The sequence below is a fragment of the Pinus tabuliformis genome, chromosome 8 (assembly GCF_031772625.1).
Source record: "Pinus tabuliformis cultivar Carrire ecotype Pingquan chromosome 8, CPIR1, whole genome shotgun sequence".
NCBI lineage: Eukaryota > Viridiplantae > Streptophyta > Pinopsida > Pinales > Pinaceae > Pinus > Pinus tabuliformis.
In genome coordinates, this window is record NC_142294.1 from 1659359794 (window position 1) to 1659383373 (window position 23580).

At 36.4% G+C, this 23580-nt stretch overlaps 1 protein-coding gene and 1 long non-coding RNA gene across 3 annotated transcripts; both read right to left on the minus strand.

The window, feature by feature from the left end:
* Nucleotides 1–2959: 2959 nt before the first annotated feature.
* LOC149242558 (uncharacterized) lies at nt 2960–5770 on the minus strand. 2 transcript variants are annotated; one of them, XM_089374279.1, is made up of 3 exons: nt 5400–5770; nt 3805–3995; nt 2960–3595 (listed from the first exon to the last, which is right to left on the minus strand). In XM_089374279.1, the coding sequence occupies exons 2-3, from the start codon at nt 3898–3900 to the stop codon at nt 3278–3280; spliced, it is 414 nt and encodes a 137-aa protein (XP_089230405.1). In that variant the 5' UTR covers nt 3901–3995; nt 5400–5770; the 3' UTR covers nt 2960–3277. The 2 variants fall into 2 exon arrangements, with proteins under 2 accessions (XP_089230405.1, XP_089230406.1); XM_089374280.1 differs by lacking the exon at nt 5400–5770 and adding an exon at nt 4940–5305.
* LOC149242559 (uncharacterized) lies at nt 5589–7128 on the minus strand. Its single transcript, XR_016246656.1, has 2 exons — nt 6903–7128; nt 5589–6076 (listed from the first exon to the last, which is right to left on the minus strand). It is a non-coding gene; the product is annotated as an uncharacterized LOC149242559 (long non-coding RNA).
* Between the last annotated feature and the right edge of the window lie 16452 nt (nt 7129–23580).

Here is a 23580-nt window from a genome sequence, read left to right on the forward strand (position 1 = left end):
TGAAGAAAAGACATCTTACCCGTTCAGTCACCGGTCGCGTTTCATTATTTTTCATCAAGTGGCCAATAAACTTGCCTATGAACACGGCACACACGTTCACACTTACTCATTTGACGTACATAATCTGTAATCTGAAATTTGCGTCTTCACCACCGCCGCCGCCCCCATGGATTTCAAAGCTTGGAGGGTCCCATTAAATTAAGTTGGCTGTACTGCACCCATAGACTAAAACCTTTCAACTAGTTTTAGTCCCCACGGTCGTTTAAGAAAACAAAACCTGACCTATATGATCTCATATTTTCCTTGACACTGCCGCCCCACTCCACATTCTTTGTGGGCTCCAGGTTCAACTTCTCCTGCCATTCTTTCATTCAACCTTTCATCATATTTTGCATGAGATGAATCTGTGCATTGATCCGTAGAGTCACCTCTGTTGTTGAAAATGTGTAGATTAACCATCTTCAGGGGCATTTGTCTCCAAACTACTGTTTGTATAAAGCAAGTCGGCAACAATAAGGGCCCTGCCATTATTTATATACACCCTTTATTGAGAGAATTAATGATCCAACTACCAGATGTATAGCATTGGCCTCTATCAGACTGACAGCCCCTTTAATGAGTCAAACTGCAAGAGGATAACATTGGCGCCCATTCAGACTCGTAATCCCCTTTACGAGTTGGTGCCGACCCTGGACCATAACTCCACACCGAGGTGTTCGGAAGATATCCCGTCATTGGCAGCTGTCACTATTTATTTTTCCTCCACAGAATCTTAGTGAGAATGGAACTCAAAACTGAGCAGTGATAATGGAAATCAAAGCCTTGAAACCTTTTAACTGTTGATATGATTCCTTAACCAAAGAATACGAAAAAAGCATAATGAAATTTAACTTTTAAATTTGTAATGTAATACATGCCATCATAACTGGACTTTTTCCATGATACGGAAGGGGCACACCTCCCAACCCACTAAAGCAGGGTAACAAATAAACAATGTCCCTACACTCAAATGCACTAGACCTTTTGTCCACCAATCCCTTGCCCATGAACAGAAACCCTTTCAGACTATACACACATGGAAAACACTTAATTTTTTTAGCCATGGAGACAAAAGCACAATTTATTAAGGTAGTCGTCTGCACTCGTCAATTTTAGGAGTTTTGGCTTCACTGTAACTTAAAAACCCGTACAGTACTCTGTATCCAAAAACAGATTCCTATACAAACATCTCAGATGCAATTAAGTGACCCTAGAATTTCCAACATCTTAGATGCAGCAACTGAGTGATCCTATAATTTCCAAAATTATGTCCAGGCATGAAGTTTGTCTCTGTATTTTCCATTGTATAATCTTGGAGCTTGCGATGTATAGAAAGGGATTTTATAGTTCCCAAAATAATTCCAAGATGACCATTTATTTCGCATATCCAACCTTCTTAATAGATAGCATAGGGAAGAGGTACCGTAGAACACTGCTAGCTGAACTTTTTTCGTTTTTGCCCAAACAAAGGAGGAGAATGCATGTTCGTGCATACATTTCATGCTTTACTTCATTGTTTTCTTTCGACTACTATATAATGTATCTGTGTTCCTCTAATCTAATACCTACTCCAAACATAACCAACAGTTGTTTCTCCCATTTTACTCCAGTGCAACTGCTGGAAACAACCCTTGTAAAAGTTTTCAGTGTATAGCAACAAAACGTTATGATTGATGAATTGCAGAGACCTTAAGAGTATGTGGAAGGGAATGTAGAAGATAATAATACATTAGTCCTGGTCACCTACAACGAAAAAAAATACTAATATTTTCAAGCTCAAGCAACAGAATGCAAAAATGGGCAGCCTTGCAAGATAATGAGCCAAACAGTTTCTTAAATGGTTCTATCATGAGCGAAACAGCACAAAAATCATAGTGTCCATGAAAGCTAGGATAGATGACATAATGCTGACAAGACACATTCCAAATTCAAATTTCACCCCCATTGCTCCTATCAATAACAGATGTACTCAGACAAGCTACTAGTAAATTAGCAATTACCAGTTGATACAGATCTGAAAACGAAAGAGGAAATTCCTGAAATAAATTGACAGGACGAAAGTCAGAGAGCACAAAGTTCATACTTTCATTGAAGTTGGTCTTGTGATATAATGTCGAGAAGATACATTCCAAGTTCAAATCTTACCCACATTGCACATCACAAAAACAAACATACTAAGATAATCTCTAGTAAATTAGTTATTACCATTTGAGGCAGATTTGAAAACTAACAGGGCTTTCGTTGAAAAGGCTCTAATTCTGGCTAGTTTTAACAATTGCACTGCACACCCAGTTACTTATTAAATATTTTACTCATAATATAGATATACACAATTTATCTCTCTAATTTTTCGCAGAACAAAAAAATATTATATGCATTATGATTTTTTCCAGTTTCCAGTTCATTTTTCACCAAATGTCTAAGCTCAATTGAGATTATACTATATACAACTCCTACATTCCCGCATAAGCAGTTTGCTAGAATAGTAGTAGTTGTTGTTGTTTTTTTTTTGCAGACTTGTAAATTGGCTTTGTTTGAATGTATTTCCGACATTAAATTGTTGTTCCTTTGATTTTTTAATAGATTGATTTCTCAATATATCATGGTTTTGACAGAGACAATGTCAACTAGATTACCTAATGTTTCAAAAAAAAAAAAAATTAAACCAATCCAGATTTTCCAATTCAATTTGAGTTTAAATCACTACCACCCAAAATATTCCTAATTCTACCCCGATTCAACTTATGAATCGATACCGGTGCCACAGTCCGTGAAAAGAAAACCCTTCCTTGTCCCAAGAAAATTTCCTTATTCAACTTAAGAATCGATACTGGTGCCACAGTCCGTGAAAAAAAAACCTTCCTTATCCCAAGAAAATTTCCCTGTAATAATCTCATACTCATGCTCTGCAATTAATTAGTTACATAAACTGCAATATAGATTATATAATTTATCTCCAAAATAAAAAAACAGATCCAACTTGGCTCCAGTATAAGACTTCCTTGCATACGAGAGCATTATACAAATAAAGAAGCATCAAAGATAATGCCAAACCAATTTAAAAAATAATAAAAGCTCTGAGAACAGAGCTGGATACTAGACAACACCTTAGTAATTGCAATACCTTTAATCACAGACCATGTCCTTAAGCTTTCTTATATGCATAGTGTCGCAATGGCTTCTTGGCGCCTGCCCATGTGACAATACATATCAAAAGGGAAAAGAAACACTTAAGACATTACAGATGGCATCCAAAGCAATTACAAGTTTTTGGGGTGAAGGAACAAAGTCCAAATGGCCTGTTTGGTATGTTACAGTTGATAGCATAGCAGCAAGGTGAAGGTAAACAAAGATGATGGCGGCCTCCACAGCAAGTGCACAATGAACATATTTGGAACGTACCAAGCTTTCTTCTTGTTTCATTAAGAACTTGATAAGAAGCTTCGGATGGAAAAGGGCGCATCTCCCATGCGCTGTGGTTGCCTGAACCTTCGGGGATGGTATTTGAACAGTTTGCAGGTACCATATTATTTTCCCAATTTGATTGCTCAATTACCTGCAGTGCATTTGAATTTTGAGATCCATCTTAGCTTTTCATTTTGACAATCGGAATTAAGCAACTCATTGTCATCAAGATACTTGGGTGAATCAGCCTAGAATACCCGGAACCTATAAATGAAAAGATATTTAAAGATATCTTAATAGTAACCATAGAATTTCAAAGGCCTAATCTTGTAAACGTACTTATGCCACTAAGAAGCTTACCGATTCTCCTGCACATGTACGAATTGGGCTCTTTACAGAGGAATGAACTACAAGTGGTGCAAACAGAGCGAACCACAACCAAGACAGCGTCGCCATTGCGGTCTCTCAAGAATAAGATGCCTTCAATAGAGCCTCGAATATAAACCGTCAAGCTCCCTCGTATCTATATCTGATCACAGCCTTCTCCGACTCTGCATAAAATAGCAGTAAAGGTTAACAGCTTTACAGACACTATGCAAACATGAACCGCGTTACCACCGTAATTAGCGGGTAAAGAGTCTTATTGAATTTATGAAATTTATCAGAACTTCATCATTTGAGTTGAAACTTACTTTGGCATTAATTAGTCAACATTTCGAAAATCAAAGGAAAATTTGACCCGACATCTGATTTTTATGGTTACCAAAAAAATCATCCTCGCTTTCCAACGTTTCGCTCGGAACTTGAACTCGGGACCTCTACTAAGTTCCATAAACAATTTCAACATTTGATTGCTCTGTGTCCTAAAATGGAGAGGACATTTCCCATTATTTAGTGTTTTTCTTTGGGACAAACAGTTCCGTGAATTTTTTGTTTTCAAATAGCATTTCACCGTTGATTTGCCACTTCGATTTCTTTCAAACAGAGATGTTTCGCTTCTCTGCTTCGATTTGATTTTATATAGACGATATTCTCTGTTATTTTCAGCTATTGTTAGGTGACGAAAAAATGAGTTATCGATTTGAACCATCATGCTACTCCTAAAAATAAAGTGCCTTCACCGTGAGTTTGCCCTTCTTTTACTTTTGAAACAGAGATATTATTTTCCTTTACAATACTATTAAATTTGCTGCTACTGTCAGATGAGGAAGAAAACGCCATCGATTTTAACTATCCTAAAATAGAAGTACCGATCAAGCGTTAATTTGTCACTTCATTTACCTTTTAAACCATGAATTTATGCTTACCAACTTCTTTTGTCACTTAAAGAAATATTTCTCGGTTAATTTTCTATTATGTAAGAGAAACAAGAAATCCGCCATAGATTTGAACTATTTTGTTCCTCCAAAATTACAGAAAAAGTACTGCAATTGCAAGACGAAGAAGAACCTAGAGATTGATTTGAACATTTTTGTTTCAAAACTTGAAATATTACCGTTTACCGTTAATTCGCCCCGTGTATCACCTTGCAGTCAGAAAACTTCTGCCTATATGCTGCTATTTTCCTTTTAAAGGAAATAATGTATGTGGAATTTTCTATCGATTTGGAAGAAATTTGCTATCGATTTGAACTAATTCGCTAATCCGAAAATAGGCAATATCGTACTCCGTAATTTCCCCCTTTACCCCCACCATTCAAACAGAAAATTCCTGTTATTCTGTTGTTGATTTCATGTAGAAGAAAGATATCTCGGCCAAATTTTCTGGCATTGTTCGAGGAAGAAGATTGAGGGTCCATTTGAACTATTTAACATTCCAAACAAAATATATTTAAAATAAATAACACAGGTTGGTCTCCAAAGACCTCTGCGGCTCATCTGCTCTTTTAATTTGACCAAAGAAATAAAATATTCGCTACTGGTATTATAATCTTTCAGATTTCAAAAGGAACTCACCCTTCTTTCCTGATCATTTTTCTCCTGCGGGCACGTACCGGAGATTTTCCATGTGGGCAAATAATTTCACCGTATATTTACGATTTGAACTATTTTCACCGATTTCTGTGATTCCTGATACTATGGTGACGCAGGTGATCCGGAGGAGGCACCCTGAATCTTCAAACAGTACGATTTCGAAGAACAGCCTCGTGTTTCCAATGCATTCCCTAAAGAAGATGATCTCACAAGTGCGACTGTAGCTACATTTAAAAAAGGTGCGACTGTAGCTTCTTAGCAGGGAAGCCTCCTTGTTCTTTTTCCCGATGTCTCAACCTCGAGCCACCACTCCTTGCGATTATCCCAGCTACCGTTGTCCCCTCACGATTTTTATTGTGTTACGCAACAAACAGACTTTTACTAAACATCATTTTCAGCTTTCTTTACAAAGACTAACAACAGAGTCCAGGGTCTATTGAAAGCACGGCGTCCAGCTATCAATGTACTTTTATTTTCAGCCTGTCCACACCATGAAAACCGTGAATATAGAAAAATTATAAATAAATAATCAACGACCTCAACAACTTGGATCAGGAATCTTAAATTTCCGAACGGGACCGACTTTTCCCGGGCCTGCTTCGTTTTACGCCGAAATTCTGCCAGTGCTCTGACGCAGTTGTAAGCGTCTTGAACGAAACCTATTCAATACATCACACGTGTCAGCTGCTGAGTCGCTGTGCTGAAACGTTACAGTACCAATGGCATTAAATTTCCAATGCTCACGTCATAGCTATTTACTGCTCAGCGACAACTGTGTTCCCGTGAACTCATACCAAATAAAACGTAAGAACAGTTCAATACTCAGCAAATAAAACAAAATCCACAAGCCAAACTGCAAAACATATCTTTAAATCTATTGAATACAAAGCCAGTGGTACAATTTAAAACACTCTAAAGAGTCTTCATTAACTCGAGTCCATGCAAAGCAAAAATCACATTCACTGAACTTTTAAGCAATAATCTAAAATACAAATCTTTAAATTGATAATATCACAATTCCGGACTATTTAAACGGAGATTTGATATAAAAATTTACCCCCGAAACAAAAACCAAAAAACCCTTAAAGCAGTGTCAAACGAAAAGAAAAACTTAAAACCAACGGTGAAGGCAGATCTTTTATTGGATTAAATCCTCAGAGCAAATATTACCATTTACAGCGCTTGTAAAAAAAATTTGAAACTATCACAAATCTTTAAATCGATTAAATACACAGCAAATATCAGTATTCACGTCTTTTTAAACCAAAATTTAATACTGGGAATTTAAAGAAACTGAAAGACAGACGTCTGACTGACAGAAATGTCGTTCCGTTACCTGGAATCTTTAGTAATGCTGCAGAGAAAATTAAAAAGGCCTTAAAGAATCATTCAATAGGAGATTAAGCCAATTATGTGGAATACTCGGACGCAGATTTTGTTTGAATAGATAGAGAGACCGCCGTGGAATTCTTGGCGTTTACTTACGGTTTATCTCATCTTCGTACATTTGGCCGCATCATCTCGGATTTATGGATGAGTCCAGCAGCATCATCGCTGTTTCCTACTAAGATTAGTATCTGATATATGTCACTTCAAACAACAGTAAAGACAGGTTGAAATTTGCAACCTTCAAATCCTTCAGGGAAGCCATTCAGCGTGAAGGCAACCTATAATTACCTGCCGCCATGATTCTTTCACCTTCCAGCTTTGAATGTCCAATCAATTGTCCATTCAAAGGGCTATCTACACCATGGGCTTGATATTTATAAAAGTTGAATGTACATTGAACTTTAATATTTTTGAAAAGTATTGTTTCTTTTGGGGAGTAAGTATTCAGGAGTGAACATCGCGACCATTAAACAGAGGGGCATAGTTAGGTTAGCTTGTACATCGACTATAGCCTAGGTTGTACCATTGTTCTTTCATAAATGATGGTCTCTCCGTGAGCAGATATAGTAAAGTTTTATATGGTGAAAGTATTACTAAATTTCATATTTCATTTGTTTAGTTAAATGTTTCCATACCAGTTCCAAATTCATGCTCAGGTTTATAAAGTTTTTCCGGAACTTATTAGCATCCATTTGCGGTAAAAAAGTTAGTTAGGTACGAAATTATAGTTTTTGGTTAAAATAGATTGGAAATTCAAATTTCAAATTTAAATTACTTAATTGTTTAATATAAATTAAAAATTTTGAAATTTCAATTTAAATTATTGCATTCCTCATATAAAATTGCTTTAATGAAAATGGGTCTAATATAAAATTGCTTTAATTAAAATGAGTGTTAAAAAATTTATTCACATTTTTTAAATCTATTAAATTTCATGTTTTTATTATTAAAATTTATGAGATGATATATTATTAAGATTATATATTTCATTATTACATTTTATAATTATTAAATAAAGAATTGGTTTATTATAAGATAAATAATTTTATTTTTTTATGAATTTATATATGAAAAGAAGGGTGATAATTCTAAATATACAATGAATAATTTTAAGATCAGTCTAGATCCATCTTAATTTTGGCTTTATAAGTATTGAGAATACTTATAAAGATAGTCAGGTGGTCACACCATTGGTGCGAGGCTTCACTTTTCCTGCTAGCCTGGGCTGCTGGCACCTTCCATACACCTTCACGTCACGTCCCCCTTTGTCTGGTACCTCCCCTTTGTTAGTGATGTGCGATTGCAACCACAATAGTAGGGTCGCATTTTCTTCAAATGCCATAGTAGTGTTGGCTGGCCTTGGTCCCTTCATACTCTTTTTTTTGCGGCCCACTTGCGCGACTTCATTTTCCAATTTGCAAATTTCTTCATTCAACGTCATACTTCTCTTCCTCAGTCGTGCCCATTCGTCATCAAGTTCCCGAAGTTTCATGCTCCCACGCCGAAGCTTTTCTTGTAGCTTCCGAGTTCTATTAACCAGGTCCCCGTGTCCTGCTCCTACTGTGGGAGTCGTAGCCCGAGGATGCTCCTCTGCCTTCCTGATTTCTTCTTGTCTTGTTGCGATCAGAGTCATTTCCGCGCTCCGGTTCGTGCTTATGGTCCTATCCGCCCCTCGGACCATGGGGTTGCGCAGGTCCCCATCCGATTGTCTCACCAGGTAAATTGTCTTCACGATCCTGCACGACCTTGCAACTGCACATCATTCTTTCCACTGCCTCATAGGGTCCTCAAAATTTGCATTGAAGGGATCAAATCTCTCTAGGTGCAAACATTTCCTCAAATTTTACACCCAAAAAGAGGTTTGCACCTTGAGAGATTTGATCCTTTCAATGCAAATTTTGAATTAAGATGGTTGTTATATCTATATATATATATATATATATATATATATATATATATATATATATATATATATATATATATATCACTGAAACCATTTTATTACATAAGAATACTATTGACAAAACCATAGGTTGTCAAAACCTAGAGCTCAAACACTGCCAACCATGAATTAGTTTTATTTTATTTCTAATTTATTATTATTATTATTGATTACATAACATAACAAGACATCCCAACATCTCTTTCATACTAACTTGGAGAGTGCATCTCCGGGCAATAAGTACACCAAATATTAACACTGACCTAACCATTATGATTTACATAAGTACACCAAATATTAGCACCGACTTAACCATTATGATTTACATGGAATATCAATGTTTTGAAATGTGGCTAAGTGTTGAGACAATGACAACATTTCCTAGTCCAAAACATAGTCCTCTCCTGGCCATGTCCATAACATATTGGTTAACATCCTCTCATGTTAGGTTAATGTGTCACCATCTAATAATGTTTATTTTAACCAATTTAACATTCCTTAAAAGTTGAATAACTTTCTAAATGATCAATTTCTCATAAAGTCGATATAATACTTATCATATGATCAATTTCTCATATATTTGAATAATTTATTATTTGTTGTATCATATATTACTAAAAAATTAACAAGATATTTACCTTCCTTTTAGCAACTATTGAGGTTTTGGAAAGAATATATATATATATATATATATAAAGGCATATTTAAAATCGTTGTGAAAGATAGAAAGTAAATGTATTAAGATTTTGTTTAATGAGAATAAATTTAAATATGTGACATCTTACAATAAAACACATGTTCTTAATCATTAGGTCCACTCAAGGTGTACATTTACTAATTTGGTGTCTAATTTACCATGACCTTATATAGGTAGAAATTAAATTTATCAAAACTTCTTTTCATGAGAAGGTAAAAATAGATAAAACTAATTCATAATTTTTTATAACAATGGAAGACAACAAAAATGATTAGTACATTATAGAGAACTTGTACTATGAGTTGACCTTGAACTAGGCTATAGAAGATATAGAAGAAATTTGATGTCAAGTTCTCCTCTCAAAACCAACAAGATCTATATCTATCTTGTTGTATATGTGAATAACTAGCATAGTCAATAACACAATGGGCTTTATTCTGCTAATTCTCGCATTCGTAGCTAACCACGACACTTTGTAACTCATTTGTTAAAATGGAATTGTGCTACAAAGCATAAATGTTCATACATTAAATGCTTACAACATTTAGAAACAAATTACATCAATAAAGGAATTCATTCTCATCAACTGAAGTACGCATACGTTACAGGATTATGATTACATATTGACAATTGACTCAAATTTAATGAACACATATCCATACTATTGTCTCTAGGATTGATTCTATTCTTGTTGGTAACCTAACTAAAATGGAAATTATTATATTTATTATTTCAATGGTTAATTTTCACTATCATATTGGGGTAGAAAACAAAATTTACACATTTACACATCAAAACTAGCTTTCTAAAGAAAAGTGGTATTTTTAAACTACTTAAACATTCATGGCATGTTAAAAGTTCTATTATATCAACATCCTCATAAATGGTCATCAATATATCTACATTTCTTTATGGTGATATGTTGATGGGTTTGTGATCTTAATAGTTCTCATAAACATCATATTAAAAATGATATTTGGCATTGTTAAATTGAGTTGGCTTTAGTAAGGGTTCGAAGGGGAATATTAAGAATACATTAATATATCAACACCTTCCAATTGTATGTCAACATCCATGCAACCAAAACAACACCTAAATATTAATATATTGTTGTTAAAGAGATATTAATCCCCATATTGCAATTCTACAAATTTCCCATCTAAAAAAATGACAAAGTGGAAAAGTGTTGTTTGCAGCCTTGAGTTTAAGTCTAAGAATAATGACACTTTATGGTCGTGTTAACCCAACAACCATGATGATTAATCATCACTATGGAGTTATTGTGCCCATGATTCATCACCTTTCCTTAGCTTGAACTCATGCCCACAAGCAACACACTTAAGGAATATCTACACATCTCATTTTAAAAGTGAAAAATGCAAAACTATGAGACGAACAATGCATAGCAAAATACATTAGGAAACATGAACTTAATGACATTAAAAAATACCTATCAATATATTCAGAAATTGTTCTCACTCACTAAACTCCTTGATCTGGTTGTATATTTATAAGGAACTATTAATTCTGGAAAAAGCGCTACACAAATTGAAAATGTAAGCACTCTACCAGACCTTGTAAGGCATTTTAATATCAAATTGTAAACAACTCTCATAACACCATACACCTTTTTTTCTTTTTTCTTTTTTTCTTTTTCTTTTTTTTTTTTCTTTTTCTTTTTTTTCTTTTTTTTTTTCTTTTTTTTTCTTTTTTCTTTTTTCTTTTTTCTTTTTTTTTTTTTTGAAGAAAAAAACACTGGATTTTTATTATAGAGAATAAGTCCAGTACATATAGACAATGAAAATAGATCATACAACAGTATATATGTGCTTGAGCATTTATAGCTCATAGTTGCTACCCAAATATTCAGTATTATTTTAATGGTCCAACATAGTTCAAAAACTTCATATGAGACATCCACATAGATCCATAATAAAAGTGAAAAAAACAAGTAAAACAGTGTTACATTCTGAAACTATGGAAGGTGGAGCACTCCCTCCTCCCAAGTGATATTGTCCTCTATAAATTTGTACCTCATGACCCCAAAATATCCACTGAAATCCTCTTTAGAAAGCGTATTTGCCACCATATTTGATTCACGATAGATATGTCAGAGAGTAGTACCCAAGAGAGTTCCCATGATATGTTTTATGTGGTCCATCCAGTCAGATAAGAGAGGGGGATCATATACAGTGTGACCCATTATTACTTTAATGAGGGTTTTCGAGTCACCATAGATGTGTAGGTTATTTACTTGTAATCTGTTAGCGAACTATAGTAAACCCCATAGTGCCAAAAATTTTGCCCTTGAGTTGGTACCTGGGCCGCCATTCCAAGAGAGTTTGTATTTTTCCCTGTTATTAAATCTGAGCCAGGCATCACATCCACATTGTTCGTGTTGAATCGCTCCATCAAATAAACTTGCAGGGAAAAGACGATTTGGTGGGAATTAGTGATAGGAAAGATCCTTGATCGAATCACCAGGTCCAGAAAGTGTTGTCAACCAAGAGATGATCCTGTGGAAAATTGTGTTGATGTTGATCAACACACCTTCGAATAAGCAATGATTCTATGAAGTAACAAAATAGAGTTTTGTGAGGACAAATGAAGTAAAAAAATAGATTTTTTGTGACGACATCACATTTATTCTTTTCCCTAACAATTTCCCCCATTAAATAGATAGCAATAGCATTAACATTTTGTAATGGTCTTGTGAATGACTTCAAGATTAGCTTTATCGTTTTTAGGTCTAAAATAACGAGGCATATGATAATTCATATATTAGAAATAACATAAAGGTATTTATACACAACCTCATTTGAAGTTTAAATATGCATGTTGTTAGACACCAAATCCTTAGGGATTGACTGAGAAAATTTTAAATATGTAAATTAAGGAAAGTTGAAGAGTTAGAATAAAAGAGAATTTGGAATGTGAATCCCAAAGGTCACACCTTCTCATGTTATATAATCATGTTTATATTAATGCAAAATCAACATGCAAGGGTCATTCATTGGCCTGACATGGTATCAAAGCGAATTTTAAGCATTTTGGCCTGCACTTTGTAACTCCTTATCTACATGTCACTCTGCTAGTTCCCTACAATCCCTACCTATCCGATATGATATATGCTCAATCATTTCTTTGTCCCTCTGGGAGGAATTATATGTCCTACTAGTCTTACCTCTCGATCTGCCTCCCCTATGAAAATTTGACAGAAACAATCCTTCCATTCCTACCAATCAAGCAAAGTTTATGAGTGCAAGTGACTCTCTAGGGCACCTTTGTATTGTCTAAGGATGAATTGGCTTCCAAAACGCAAGCTCCATCTCACTTAACATTTTTTCTTAGCCTTCTTCTCTATCTTCTCAATTTTTAGTCGACTTCTTTTCATCTACAACCCTAGATTCATTATCAGTTGCGTATCAGAGTTCTCTTTGTTTCAAAACCTTCACCCACCATCTCCTTCAAAGTTGATGTATTCTTAACTACCAATCTCTTCTATGTTGTTTCATGTTCATGGTTTTGGGAACTCGTTCTACATTCGTGGGTGGATGCTTGCTTAGCTTTTGTTTACATTTTCATTATTAAACAAATAAAAAGTAGAAGGTGTAGCATTAAATAATGGAGTTACATGGAACATTGTTACATGATCTCAACAAAGAAGCTTTTTGTAACAACCCCAAGTTGATTTTCCATGTAAATAAAATTAAACCAATGTCATGGGAAACATATTCCAAGATGAATGGTGGGAAAACGTGAACATCACTTGTGGTTTATTAATGACTATGGCAATTGGCAAAGGCAAAGAGGCAATGAATGATATTTAATTAAGGAAATAAAGAAAAATAGGAGAAAAGGAAGGTGAGGAGACACAAATATGAATGTAAGGGAAATTAGAGAGAAAATGAAGGAAAAAGGAAAAAGGAAAGGAAGAGACTAGACATCAATAATAAAAAAGAATCAGAGAAAGAGTTCACAGTTTTTGTCAGTTCAGCTTTTGGCTCTCTTCTTCCACACTCCTACACACTTAGAGCATTCTTGGAGCATTCTAGCATTCACTTGGACTTGGGTAAAGTAAGCAAGAAAGCAAGGGAATTCATGGGCATCGGAAAAGAAGCTTGGATCAACAACTACAACAAGGGTACAATGCAGGTAACAAGTTTCATGTGTGATTTCCTTACTGAGATTTAGATGCATGGTACATGCATGTGGTTCTTTAGTTGTTTTTTATCATTGGCATGGAGATTTGCCTAGATTGACGGTTGTTTCAACCTTTCCTTTCCATTTCCGGGATAGCCATGATGTAGTGGGTTCTCTATCTGGGTTTCTTATTGGTTCTCAGGTTCCCTAGTGGCTATGGGTTGGGATAGAATCTTTGGAGCCTTGGAACAACTTGGGTTCCTTGGAGGTTATGGGTTGTCATGGTATTTCTCTAGATCCATGTAACAACTTGGGTTACCTGGAGGCTGTGGGTTGAGATAGCAGTCCCTGTGTTATCACTCAGAAATTTCTCAAGGTTAAAGAAAGAAATAACCGAGGTAACCACAAACCTACTTTGGAGATTAGGATCTAGCCTTCCTAATTCTCAGAGAGGGCCCTCTCTTTATGATTTAACTTTGTTTTAGTTATTTGATTTTAGGCTAATTATGATTGTACTTGGGTTTTTTATTTGAATTTGGGTGGTGGGATCACTTACTTAAATGAAAAAAGGGTTTCTTTTACCATTGGGCTATGGGGTCAAAATGTCAGATAAATAGGATTGGATCAAGTTCTAAAAACAGTGTCTACAGGGAAAGATAGAGGAGTTACTACAGATCTCAAAGGCTTGATGGTGAAATGGTTTCCAATTGGATCCACATAGTAATTAAGGGTTCCGTAGGCCAGATTATGACGAGAAATGCAAGAGGTCAAACGGGATGGGAGAACAATTAAGGGTTCTCAAGTCTGAATATCAGAGGAAAACATATAAATGATTAATTGTGCAAAACAGAGTGTACTTAAACAAATTCTGAGTTAAATTTCCAGTTAATTCATTCAAATTTACATAACATTTAAGTTTATGAAACACATAAGTAACAGAATCAGACAAAGAAGATACTTCAATGCAATAGTTGATCTCATCAATCCTCTAGTGCAATATTTTTATTACTTGCTCCAGTCCGTTGACTTGAAAATTGGTACAATAACCCTTAGGTTTAAGGTCAAAATAACTCTACAAATGTATAGCAGTCCACCCTTAATACTTCGAACTATGAAATATGTTATCACCTCGATTGAACCTCAGGTTGAAAGGAAGGCAATGCCAGGGTAACCACAAACCACGCTTAGCCAAGTAGCTAGCCCTACTAGGCCAGGAGAGGGCTCTCTCCATAAGAATCTCAGCCGAGATGACTGGAGCAAGAAAATGGTATTAGGTTAGGTATAGTAGCACAAGGTTTGATTTGATTTTGAAGGGTTTTGCTGGATCAGGAGGAGCCGGACAGTTAGGGAAAGGAAATTAGGTCAAAATTGTAGGGTTTCGATGGGGCAAGGTAGGCACAAGGCTCAACACTCTAGGGTTTGATGGGTGAAGTGATTCAAAGATAGGTGAGGAGCTAGAAAGAGCATGTGAGCAACATGGATTCTTCCTAAACTGAAGAAAACATAGACTGTGAATATTTTCCCAAAACAAAGCATAAATATTATGGGTTATGCTTATCAACTTGAAAACATCCACTTAAAGAGTATGAAATGATGAAATGGAGTCAACAATACATTTTAACACATGAAAACATAATACAAACTAAATTGAACATCATATCACATGGATCCCAAAGAAATAGCTACAACTTTTCATTAATCTCCTGCTAAAACTCATACAAAATCATGTCTACTCAAAGCATAAGCATCCAACTAAGTCCAACCTGCAAAATGACTGAGAAAATACATAATATAGGCCAACAAACAACTCATCCTAGGCATCAAGGGTCAAATCCATGAGTGGAGGAGTAGTTGCAAGAAAGGATGAACTGATAGCTGGAGTATAGGGTGGTCAAAGTGACTCATCCCTCACTCTAGCAAACTGATTCATTACATGCCACATAGGCCATCTAACTGATGTATCTAACCTAGGTAAAAGTAAAAACATGATAATTACATCATCTAGATCAATTACATAGGTAAACCTTGAATTTCCCATAGATACAAGTCAACCTGGAATGAAACAGTGAAAAATGTGGAAAACTGTCAAACGTGCAGTGTCCTCTTCAAGCTAACCTTTTTCCACCTTCTCGATGTCCAAATCTAGCTCAGGATAGCTCATTGGAAAGCTTATCCTGTCTAGTTTCCAAAACTACCATTGGTTTTCAAAATGGGATTCATTTACCCCTCCAGAATTGCAATCTCCCAAGACTGCTCAAACGCGCAACGACCAGGCCAAAAAAGAGGCAGAGAGGTGATTTTTTGATAGTTTTTTACCCTTTTGGCTGACCATCTTTTCTCCAAATTCTTAGAAAAAGTACAGGTTGCATGTCCTCATCATTTTGAATCCAAAAATGTTGACCATTTTCTCATTGGATGCCCCAAACAAAAGCGCAGCGTCCTAGGTGTTGCGCGTTTGACCATGCTGACTATGCCAAAATTTCTTCAAAAAACACAGCAAAACACATGTTGCCAAAATTGTTCAAAAATGGCCAAAATTGGTGGGCTAAAAAATGGCTATATGTTTGAGGCATGGAGGGATGTGTCGACAAGGATATCCAACCTCTTTTTCTCTTCTTGCTTGGTCAAAGCCTCAATTTTTGCATGAGTTCTTTTGAGCTTGGCTCTTGCAATTTTTTCTCTCATAGCATAGTGCTTCACCATCATACTTTGAATATCATTGTCCTTATTGGCCTTGCCTAGGAGGTTCTCTAGATGATCATTTACCTTCTCGATCCAATATTCTCGGTTTTCATTTACCATCTTAGCAAATTGCTCATTCAAGGTGAGTTGATTGGCCATTTCTTTCTCCCTTTTCCTTTCCTGCTCCAAGGCTCTTTTTAGGCCTCTAGTCCTTGGCCTTCTTCTTGGCACCTGTTCATCAAGTGGCTCACCATACTGCCCATATGCCTCATCAAGTAAGGCCTTTGCCTCTACAACTTTTTCCTTACCCTTTTGTACCTGCTTTGTCGATGACGAAGGCAAGGCCCCTCCCACAATCAGTGGGGAAAACACTTTCCTATCTCCTCTCTTATAGGTATGTGCCAAGGTATGCTCTCACAATGCTAAATATGCTCCTGCTCATTTCCTTTATCTTTCCCAGGTGAATGAATAGGCTGATGAAATGGTGATGATGGAGATGATGGTGTGGCTAAGTTATGAGATGAAGATGAATGATGTATAGATTGAGGTGGAGGAATGGAGGTGGATGGATGAGAGGATGAAGATGCCTCTCAAGCATCTTGCATAAGGGGGACTGTGAAAATATGTTACTATGGTTTGATTTTAGAAATGACGGCAAACACCTATGAAACCCTATGTATATCAATAATAGAGGGAAGGTGTGAATATATTTTGCCACCTACCTCATTTACTGAAGTGTGTGATGACCAATTTCGAAACTTGGTGGCGATGGATGATGTTCTGGCTTGTTTTTGCTCCTTCCAGGAAAACGCATAGCGACCCAGGAAAAGGTGCAGTGACCTGGTCAAATGCGTAGTGACCTCTATAGGAGCACAACACCATTGTAAATTGCACTGGAATCCCTGGCAAACACGCAGCGACCCAGTCAAATGCACAACGACCTGGTTAAACGCGTCCTCCAACTTGAATATTGATTTTGACTGCCTTCCCAAAGTCCAAATTGATCCCCTGATAGCTCGTTGGAAAGGTACCTCTCTTGGCTACACAATGGACCTATCAAGTACCGAAAATGATCATTTATAGCCCCTGTAAAGTCAATTCTCCCAAGACTAGTCAAAAAGTGGAGAATGAGGGTGCAAAAATGAAGTGTTCTCTTACAGGAAACTTTTGGAGGTCTTCCTCAACTCCAAATTGAGTGCATGATAGCTCATTGGAAATCTAGTTTTGTCTAATTATCATTTGACTCATCACGAAAGTCATTTGGAGACTCCAGATAGAAGAAAAAGTGATTTTTCCAAAGTCACTCTAGAAGTGCGGCAACTCTCTTGTAGCAATTGTATTTTTGAAATTTCTCTAAAATCATGACACCTGTGTAAAAGGTGAAGGGGATTTTTCATCCTTGGCCTATTATGGACAAAATATCCTCTCACATTTTCTAAATTCATCCCTTTATGTTCTAAAACATAGTTTGAATAAAAACCGACCCTATGTGTGGCAAATGATTTGTCCCTTGGAATGACTTCTTGAAAAATGATGGAGACATGATGTTGATGATATGAAATGGCCTCATACCTGTTGGTATCCCTTATGCCTCCTCTACTCAGATATCTCTGATTCCATAGCAAACCCTAGCTCAATGGTTGAGGAAATTAGGGTTTAGTGCTTGTGGAAAATGATGATTTGGACACCCTTGGGAAAAGACAACTCCCTCTGGCATTCACTTAACCCTTTGAAACTTTACCCTTTCACTTGACTATTTCCTTTGAGAATTTGACCTTTTGGTGGTTTGGAATCTTTGGAACATTGAGCTAATAGCTTGGGATGGTGAAATTATTACATTTGAAAGACATAAAATTACATAATGAAATAAGCATTTCTCTTTACAAATCATCTTCACATGTTGAAGGGATGTTACTTGATCACCCTTTACTTTTTGGTATTATGCAATGGAATGGAACCTTGGAAACCCTAATGACCTAATGAAACCTTGAAAAACCCTAAAAGACCTAATGAGACCTTGAAGGACTGAAACTCAAGATGACATAATGACCTCATGGCTGATACAAATGGCATGATAAAAATAACTTTATGGATGATGTACAGTTAAGAAGATATGAAAATATGCCAATAAGTAATCATATTTAGGGAAAATTAATGTTTTTGGATTAGGACTACCATCAGTGACTTATTTTTTTGCATGACCTAGTGGAATGATAAAAAATTTCTATGTGGGACACCTAAAATGAATATGAAAAGAGCAATTTTTATCACTGATGGCAGTATGCAAATACTGACCCTAACATTGGCTTCATTAGGGATGGTAGCTCCTTGAAGGTACCAAGAACACCGTAGACCAAGTAGCCTTATACATTGGGCATGGAGTAAAAGAAACTCAATCTGAAATACATGACTGAATACTGATGACTAGAAGACACAAACTGACTTTTACTCAACTAAAAATTGACTCAATACCTAAACACAACTGGCAAACTAAAAAAGATGCTCAAAATGGAGCTTATTCAATAAAACCTATTCTAACAGTTCCATTCATCACTTGATCAAGTGAAATGAAACAACCAATGCAACCAAGTAAGCATTCTAGTTGTTGTTTGAGTTCTCCACAAGTGCTTGTTTATGAGCAAGAAGAGAGAACTACTGAAAGGAAACTCCCATGAAAATTTGTCAACAGATTGAATCTTGATGAAATTGCAAAGCACGAGCCCACCTGCTAACCTCAAGAATGTTGCGAAAGTATCTTCATAGGAATACATATTGATTTCCAGCCCATCTAATACATTACTGCTCTGCTCTAGGTAGTCTTCGTACTTTCGTTTTAAAATTTTCCTAACATCTATGTTTTCTTTCTTTGATGACTACAACAAATTGACAAAAGGATCCTAAAACTCACGAATGACTAATTTTTCTTGATGATCAACAACAAAACAAAAATCTTCTTCATTACTCTCCTGATATGACTGCAAATCTTGGTATGAGCTTTGTAATGAAACTCCTGTTGAACAAGAAAATGAAGTCGGTTGTCGAATCAAGTTTATATCAACATTATTTTCAAGCTCGTAGTTAGCTAATGGAGAAAGACTTTTACTATAGATATCATCCAACACATCAACTATTGGGTCATGAAAAACTTGCAAACATTGTTGCAACCTATTTTCCATCAATTTTAATGAGACTGCATGACACTCTACAGGCTGCTCATCCTTTGCTTTAGAGATATTATGAAAATTTTTCTTTAAAAATTGAAATGTTTGAAAACATAGTGGTACAGAGTCATCTTGCATCATTTGATCATATGTTTCAACTGCCAAGCCTTTATCTGCAATTTGAAATTCAATGGAACTCGGTGGCTGCAAATCTAGAGCTAGGGAGGCTTCTATGTCGCAAATGATTTCCTCGACCAATTCATGAGAAGGTTTATCCTTTATAGTGTTGACCATTTGCTTATCTGCTTGCTTATAGTTTTCTATTATTTTTTCAAATGAGGAGAAACAAAAGGGTAAGGAGCTCTGATAAAAAATTTGATTATCCTCTTGATTATCAAGATCAAAACTCAATGAGTGTTGATATCTGATCACATCAAAGTTACCTCTGATGAACTGAAATGAAGTAAAACAAAGAGGAAAAGATCGTTCACTTACTTCCAAATTTTCTGCACTTTCCTCATCACTGTCATAGCTTATATGCTTCAGCTGATTACTGCATTTGAGCTGCTGAAACTAAACTTCCTCCTCCCACAGACCAGTTGTTGGTTGCTCTGCAAGATTAGCTTCTATTTGGAGAACATAATAATTTTCCTACTGATCAAACTTTGACAAGTCATTAATACAAGTAATGTCACCAATCATACACATTATATTATTAGATTGTTTCTCCTCGGATTGATCTACAAATCCATTTTCAAATCTATGGTAGCTAGGATTAGCAAGAAAATTTTTAGGGCTAGCAATCTTTTCTTTTTCTGGGACAGGTGGGTCATGGTGATCTTGAATATAAAATTCATCTCTCGAGGTGATTCTTTGCATCATTTCTTCCATTTTACTTACCAAAATGTCAAGCTTTACCTCTAAAAATGTTAGGTGTTCTACAATGTTCTCCCTCTCTTCTTCCTTCAGCTTTGCCCTTCTGATCAACAGATTAGCCTCTACATCTACTGCATTGTTCTGCATCTCTTCAAGTGTTGCAAGGTTCCTTTCCCTTAGCTGAAACTCCATTTCCGGATCAAAGGCATTCGGGTAGTGCAAGAGAGAAAATCTAGGAGGAGGCCTTATATTAGCAGGCATCAAAAAGTAGACTTGGTTAAACCTGGCAGAAAACTGTTGTACTATCTCCCCTGGAAATCTTTTCAGTTAGTTATACTCTTCTATAATCAAGAAATGGTTTTGTTTGACCACCCACTTATCGAGGAAAACTTTGATGAACTGCTGGAAATCTGAGATGCTCGCATCAGGTAGGTTTTTGAACCAACTCTTGAATTTTCCTTACAAAGAAAGAGAGAATAGCCTGATATTGACATCCTCTTCATTGACTTCAAAAAGGTCGAGGAAAGTCTAAAAATTGTGCATATGTCTCTCAACAGTGATATTGTCATATTCACCATCAAACCTCGGCAAGTATAGGTAATGTTTTTCAAGGAAGGCATTGAGTATAGGAGGTAAGATGAGTGGTTTGTATCGATCTAGAATTTTACAAGGTGTAGGAGTGTATACAAAAGCTGTAGAATCAGTCTTGGTCTCTTTAGGCTCATCAGTTTGAAGATGATCTTCATAAGATTCAGAATAAGGGTCTTGATCAAGATCAAAGGCATACTAAGAATTTGTTTTCACAATCTTTAAAGGGATAGAATCACATGTAGGTCTAGGATATTTTCTCAAATACAATATACTTTGTAAAACCTTTTTGACATTCTTGGGAAAAGAGAAAAAATAATTGATGACAAAGAGCATAATTTCTTGAATGAAATTCCAACTTGAATACCTGATCTTTACATATTGTCCTTTCATGTTTCTGTTGGTCGGGTTCATCCTCTAGTGGAGTCTTTGGCTATGATCTTGAAACTAATTTGGAGTCGCCGGGTGAATGATTTCAGCCTTCCTGTGTCTGATCGTTGTCCACCATCAACAATCAGATCTAGATCTGAACTTTGATGATATTTCCCAGGGAATACGAAACCTTTCACTCATTCCCCAGTATGGTCGCCACTATGTTATCACCTGGATTGAACCTCAGGCTGAAAGGAAGGCAATGCCAGGGTAACCACAAACCATGCTTAGCCAAGTAGCTAGCCCTACTAGGCCAGGAGAGGGATCTCTCCGTAAGGATATCAGCTGAGATGACTGGATCAAGAAAATGATATTAGGCTAGGTATAGTAGCACAAGGTTTGATTTGATTTTGAAGGGTTTTGCTGGATCAGGAGGAGTCAGATAGTTAGGGCAAGGAAATTAGGTCAAAATTGCAGGGTTTTGATGGGGAAAGGTATGCACAAGGCTCAACACTCTAGGGTTTGATGGGTGAAGTGATTCAAAGACAGGTGAGGATCTAGAAAGAGAATGTGAGCAACATGGATTCTTCCTAAACTGAAGAAAACATAGACTGTGAATATTTTCCCAAAACAGAGCATAAATATTATGGGTTTTGCCTATCAACTTGAAAACATCCACTTAAAGAGTATGAAATGATGAAATGGAGTCAACAATACATTTTAACACATGAAAACATAAGAAAAACTGAACTGAACATCATACCACATGGATCCCAAAGAAATAGCTGCAAGTTTTCATTAATCTCCTGCAAAAATTGATACAAAATGATGTCTACTCAAAGCATAAGCATCCAACTGAGTCCAACTTGTAAAATGACTAAGAAAATACATAATATAGGCCAAAAACCAACTCATCCTAGGCATCAGGGGTCGAATCCATGAGTGGAGGAGCAGTTGCAAGAAAGGCTGAACTGGTAGCTGGAGTGTAGGGTGGTCAAAGTGACTCATCCCTCACTTTAGAAAACTGATTCATTACATGCCACATAGGCCATCTAATTGATGTATCTAACCTAGGTAAAAGTAAAAACATGATAATTACATCATCTAGATCAATAACATAGGTAAAACTTGAATTTCCCATAGATAAAAGTCAACCTGGAATGAAACAATGAAAAATTTGGAAACTGTCAAATGCGTAACGACCCTGGTAAACGTGCAGTGACCCTAGTCAAACGCGCAACGTCCTCTTCACACTGACTTTTGACCACCTTCCTGATGTCCAAATCTAGCCCAGGATAGCCCATCGAAAAGCTTATCCTGTCTAGTTTATAAAAATTCCCTTGGTTTTCAAAATGGGCTTCATGTACCCCTCCAAAATTGCAATCTCCCAAGACTACTCAAATGCGTAGCGACCAAGCTAGAAAATAGGCAGAAAGGTGATTTTTTGATAGCTTTTTACCCTTTTTGCTTACCAATTTTTCTCCAAATTCTTAGAAAAAGTACAGGGTGCATGTCCTCATCATTCTGAATCAAAAAATGCTAACCATTTTCTCATTGGATGCCCCAAACAAAAGCGCAATGTCCTAGGTGTTGTGCGTTTGACCATGTTGACTGTGCCAAAATTTATTCAAAAAACACAACAAAACACATCTTGCCAAAATTGTTAAAAAATGGCCAAAATTGATAGGCTGACAGATGGCTATATGTTTGAGGCATGGAGTGATGCCTCGGCAAGGATATCCAACCTATTTTTCTCCTCTTGCTTGGTCAAAGCCTCAATTTTTGCATGAGCTCTTTTGAGCTTGGCTCTTGCAATTTTGTCTCTCATAGCATAGTGATTCGCCATCCTACTTTGAATATCATTGTCCTTCTTGGCCTTACCTAGGAGGTTCTCCAGATGATCATTTACCTTCTCAAGCCAATATTCTTGGTTTTCATTTACCATCTTGGCAAATTGCTCATTCAAGGTGAGCTGATTGGCCATTTCTTCCTCCCGTTTCCTTTCCTGCTCCAAGGCTCTTTTTAGGCCTCTAGTCCCTGGCCTTCTTCTTGGCACCTATTCATCAAGTGGCTCACCATACTGCCCATATGCCTCATCAAGTAAGGTCTTTGCCTCTACAACTTTTTCCTTACCCTTCTGTACCTGCTTTGTCGATGAAGAAGGCAAGGCCCCTCCCACAATCAATGGGGCAAACAATTGCCTATGCCCTCTTTGATAAGTATGTGACAAGGTATATAAACCATCCCTTTTGGGCTTGCTGCTCTCACCATGCTCAATATGCTCCTGCTCATTTCCTTTATCTCTGCCAGGTG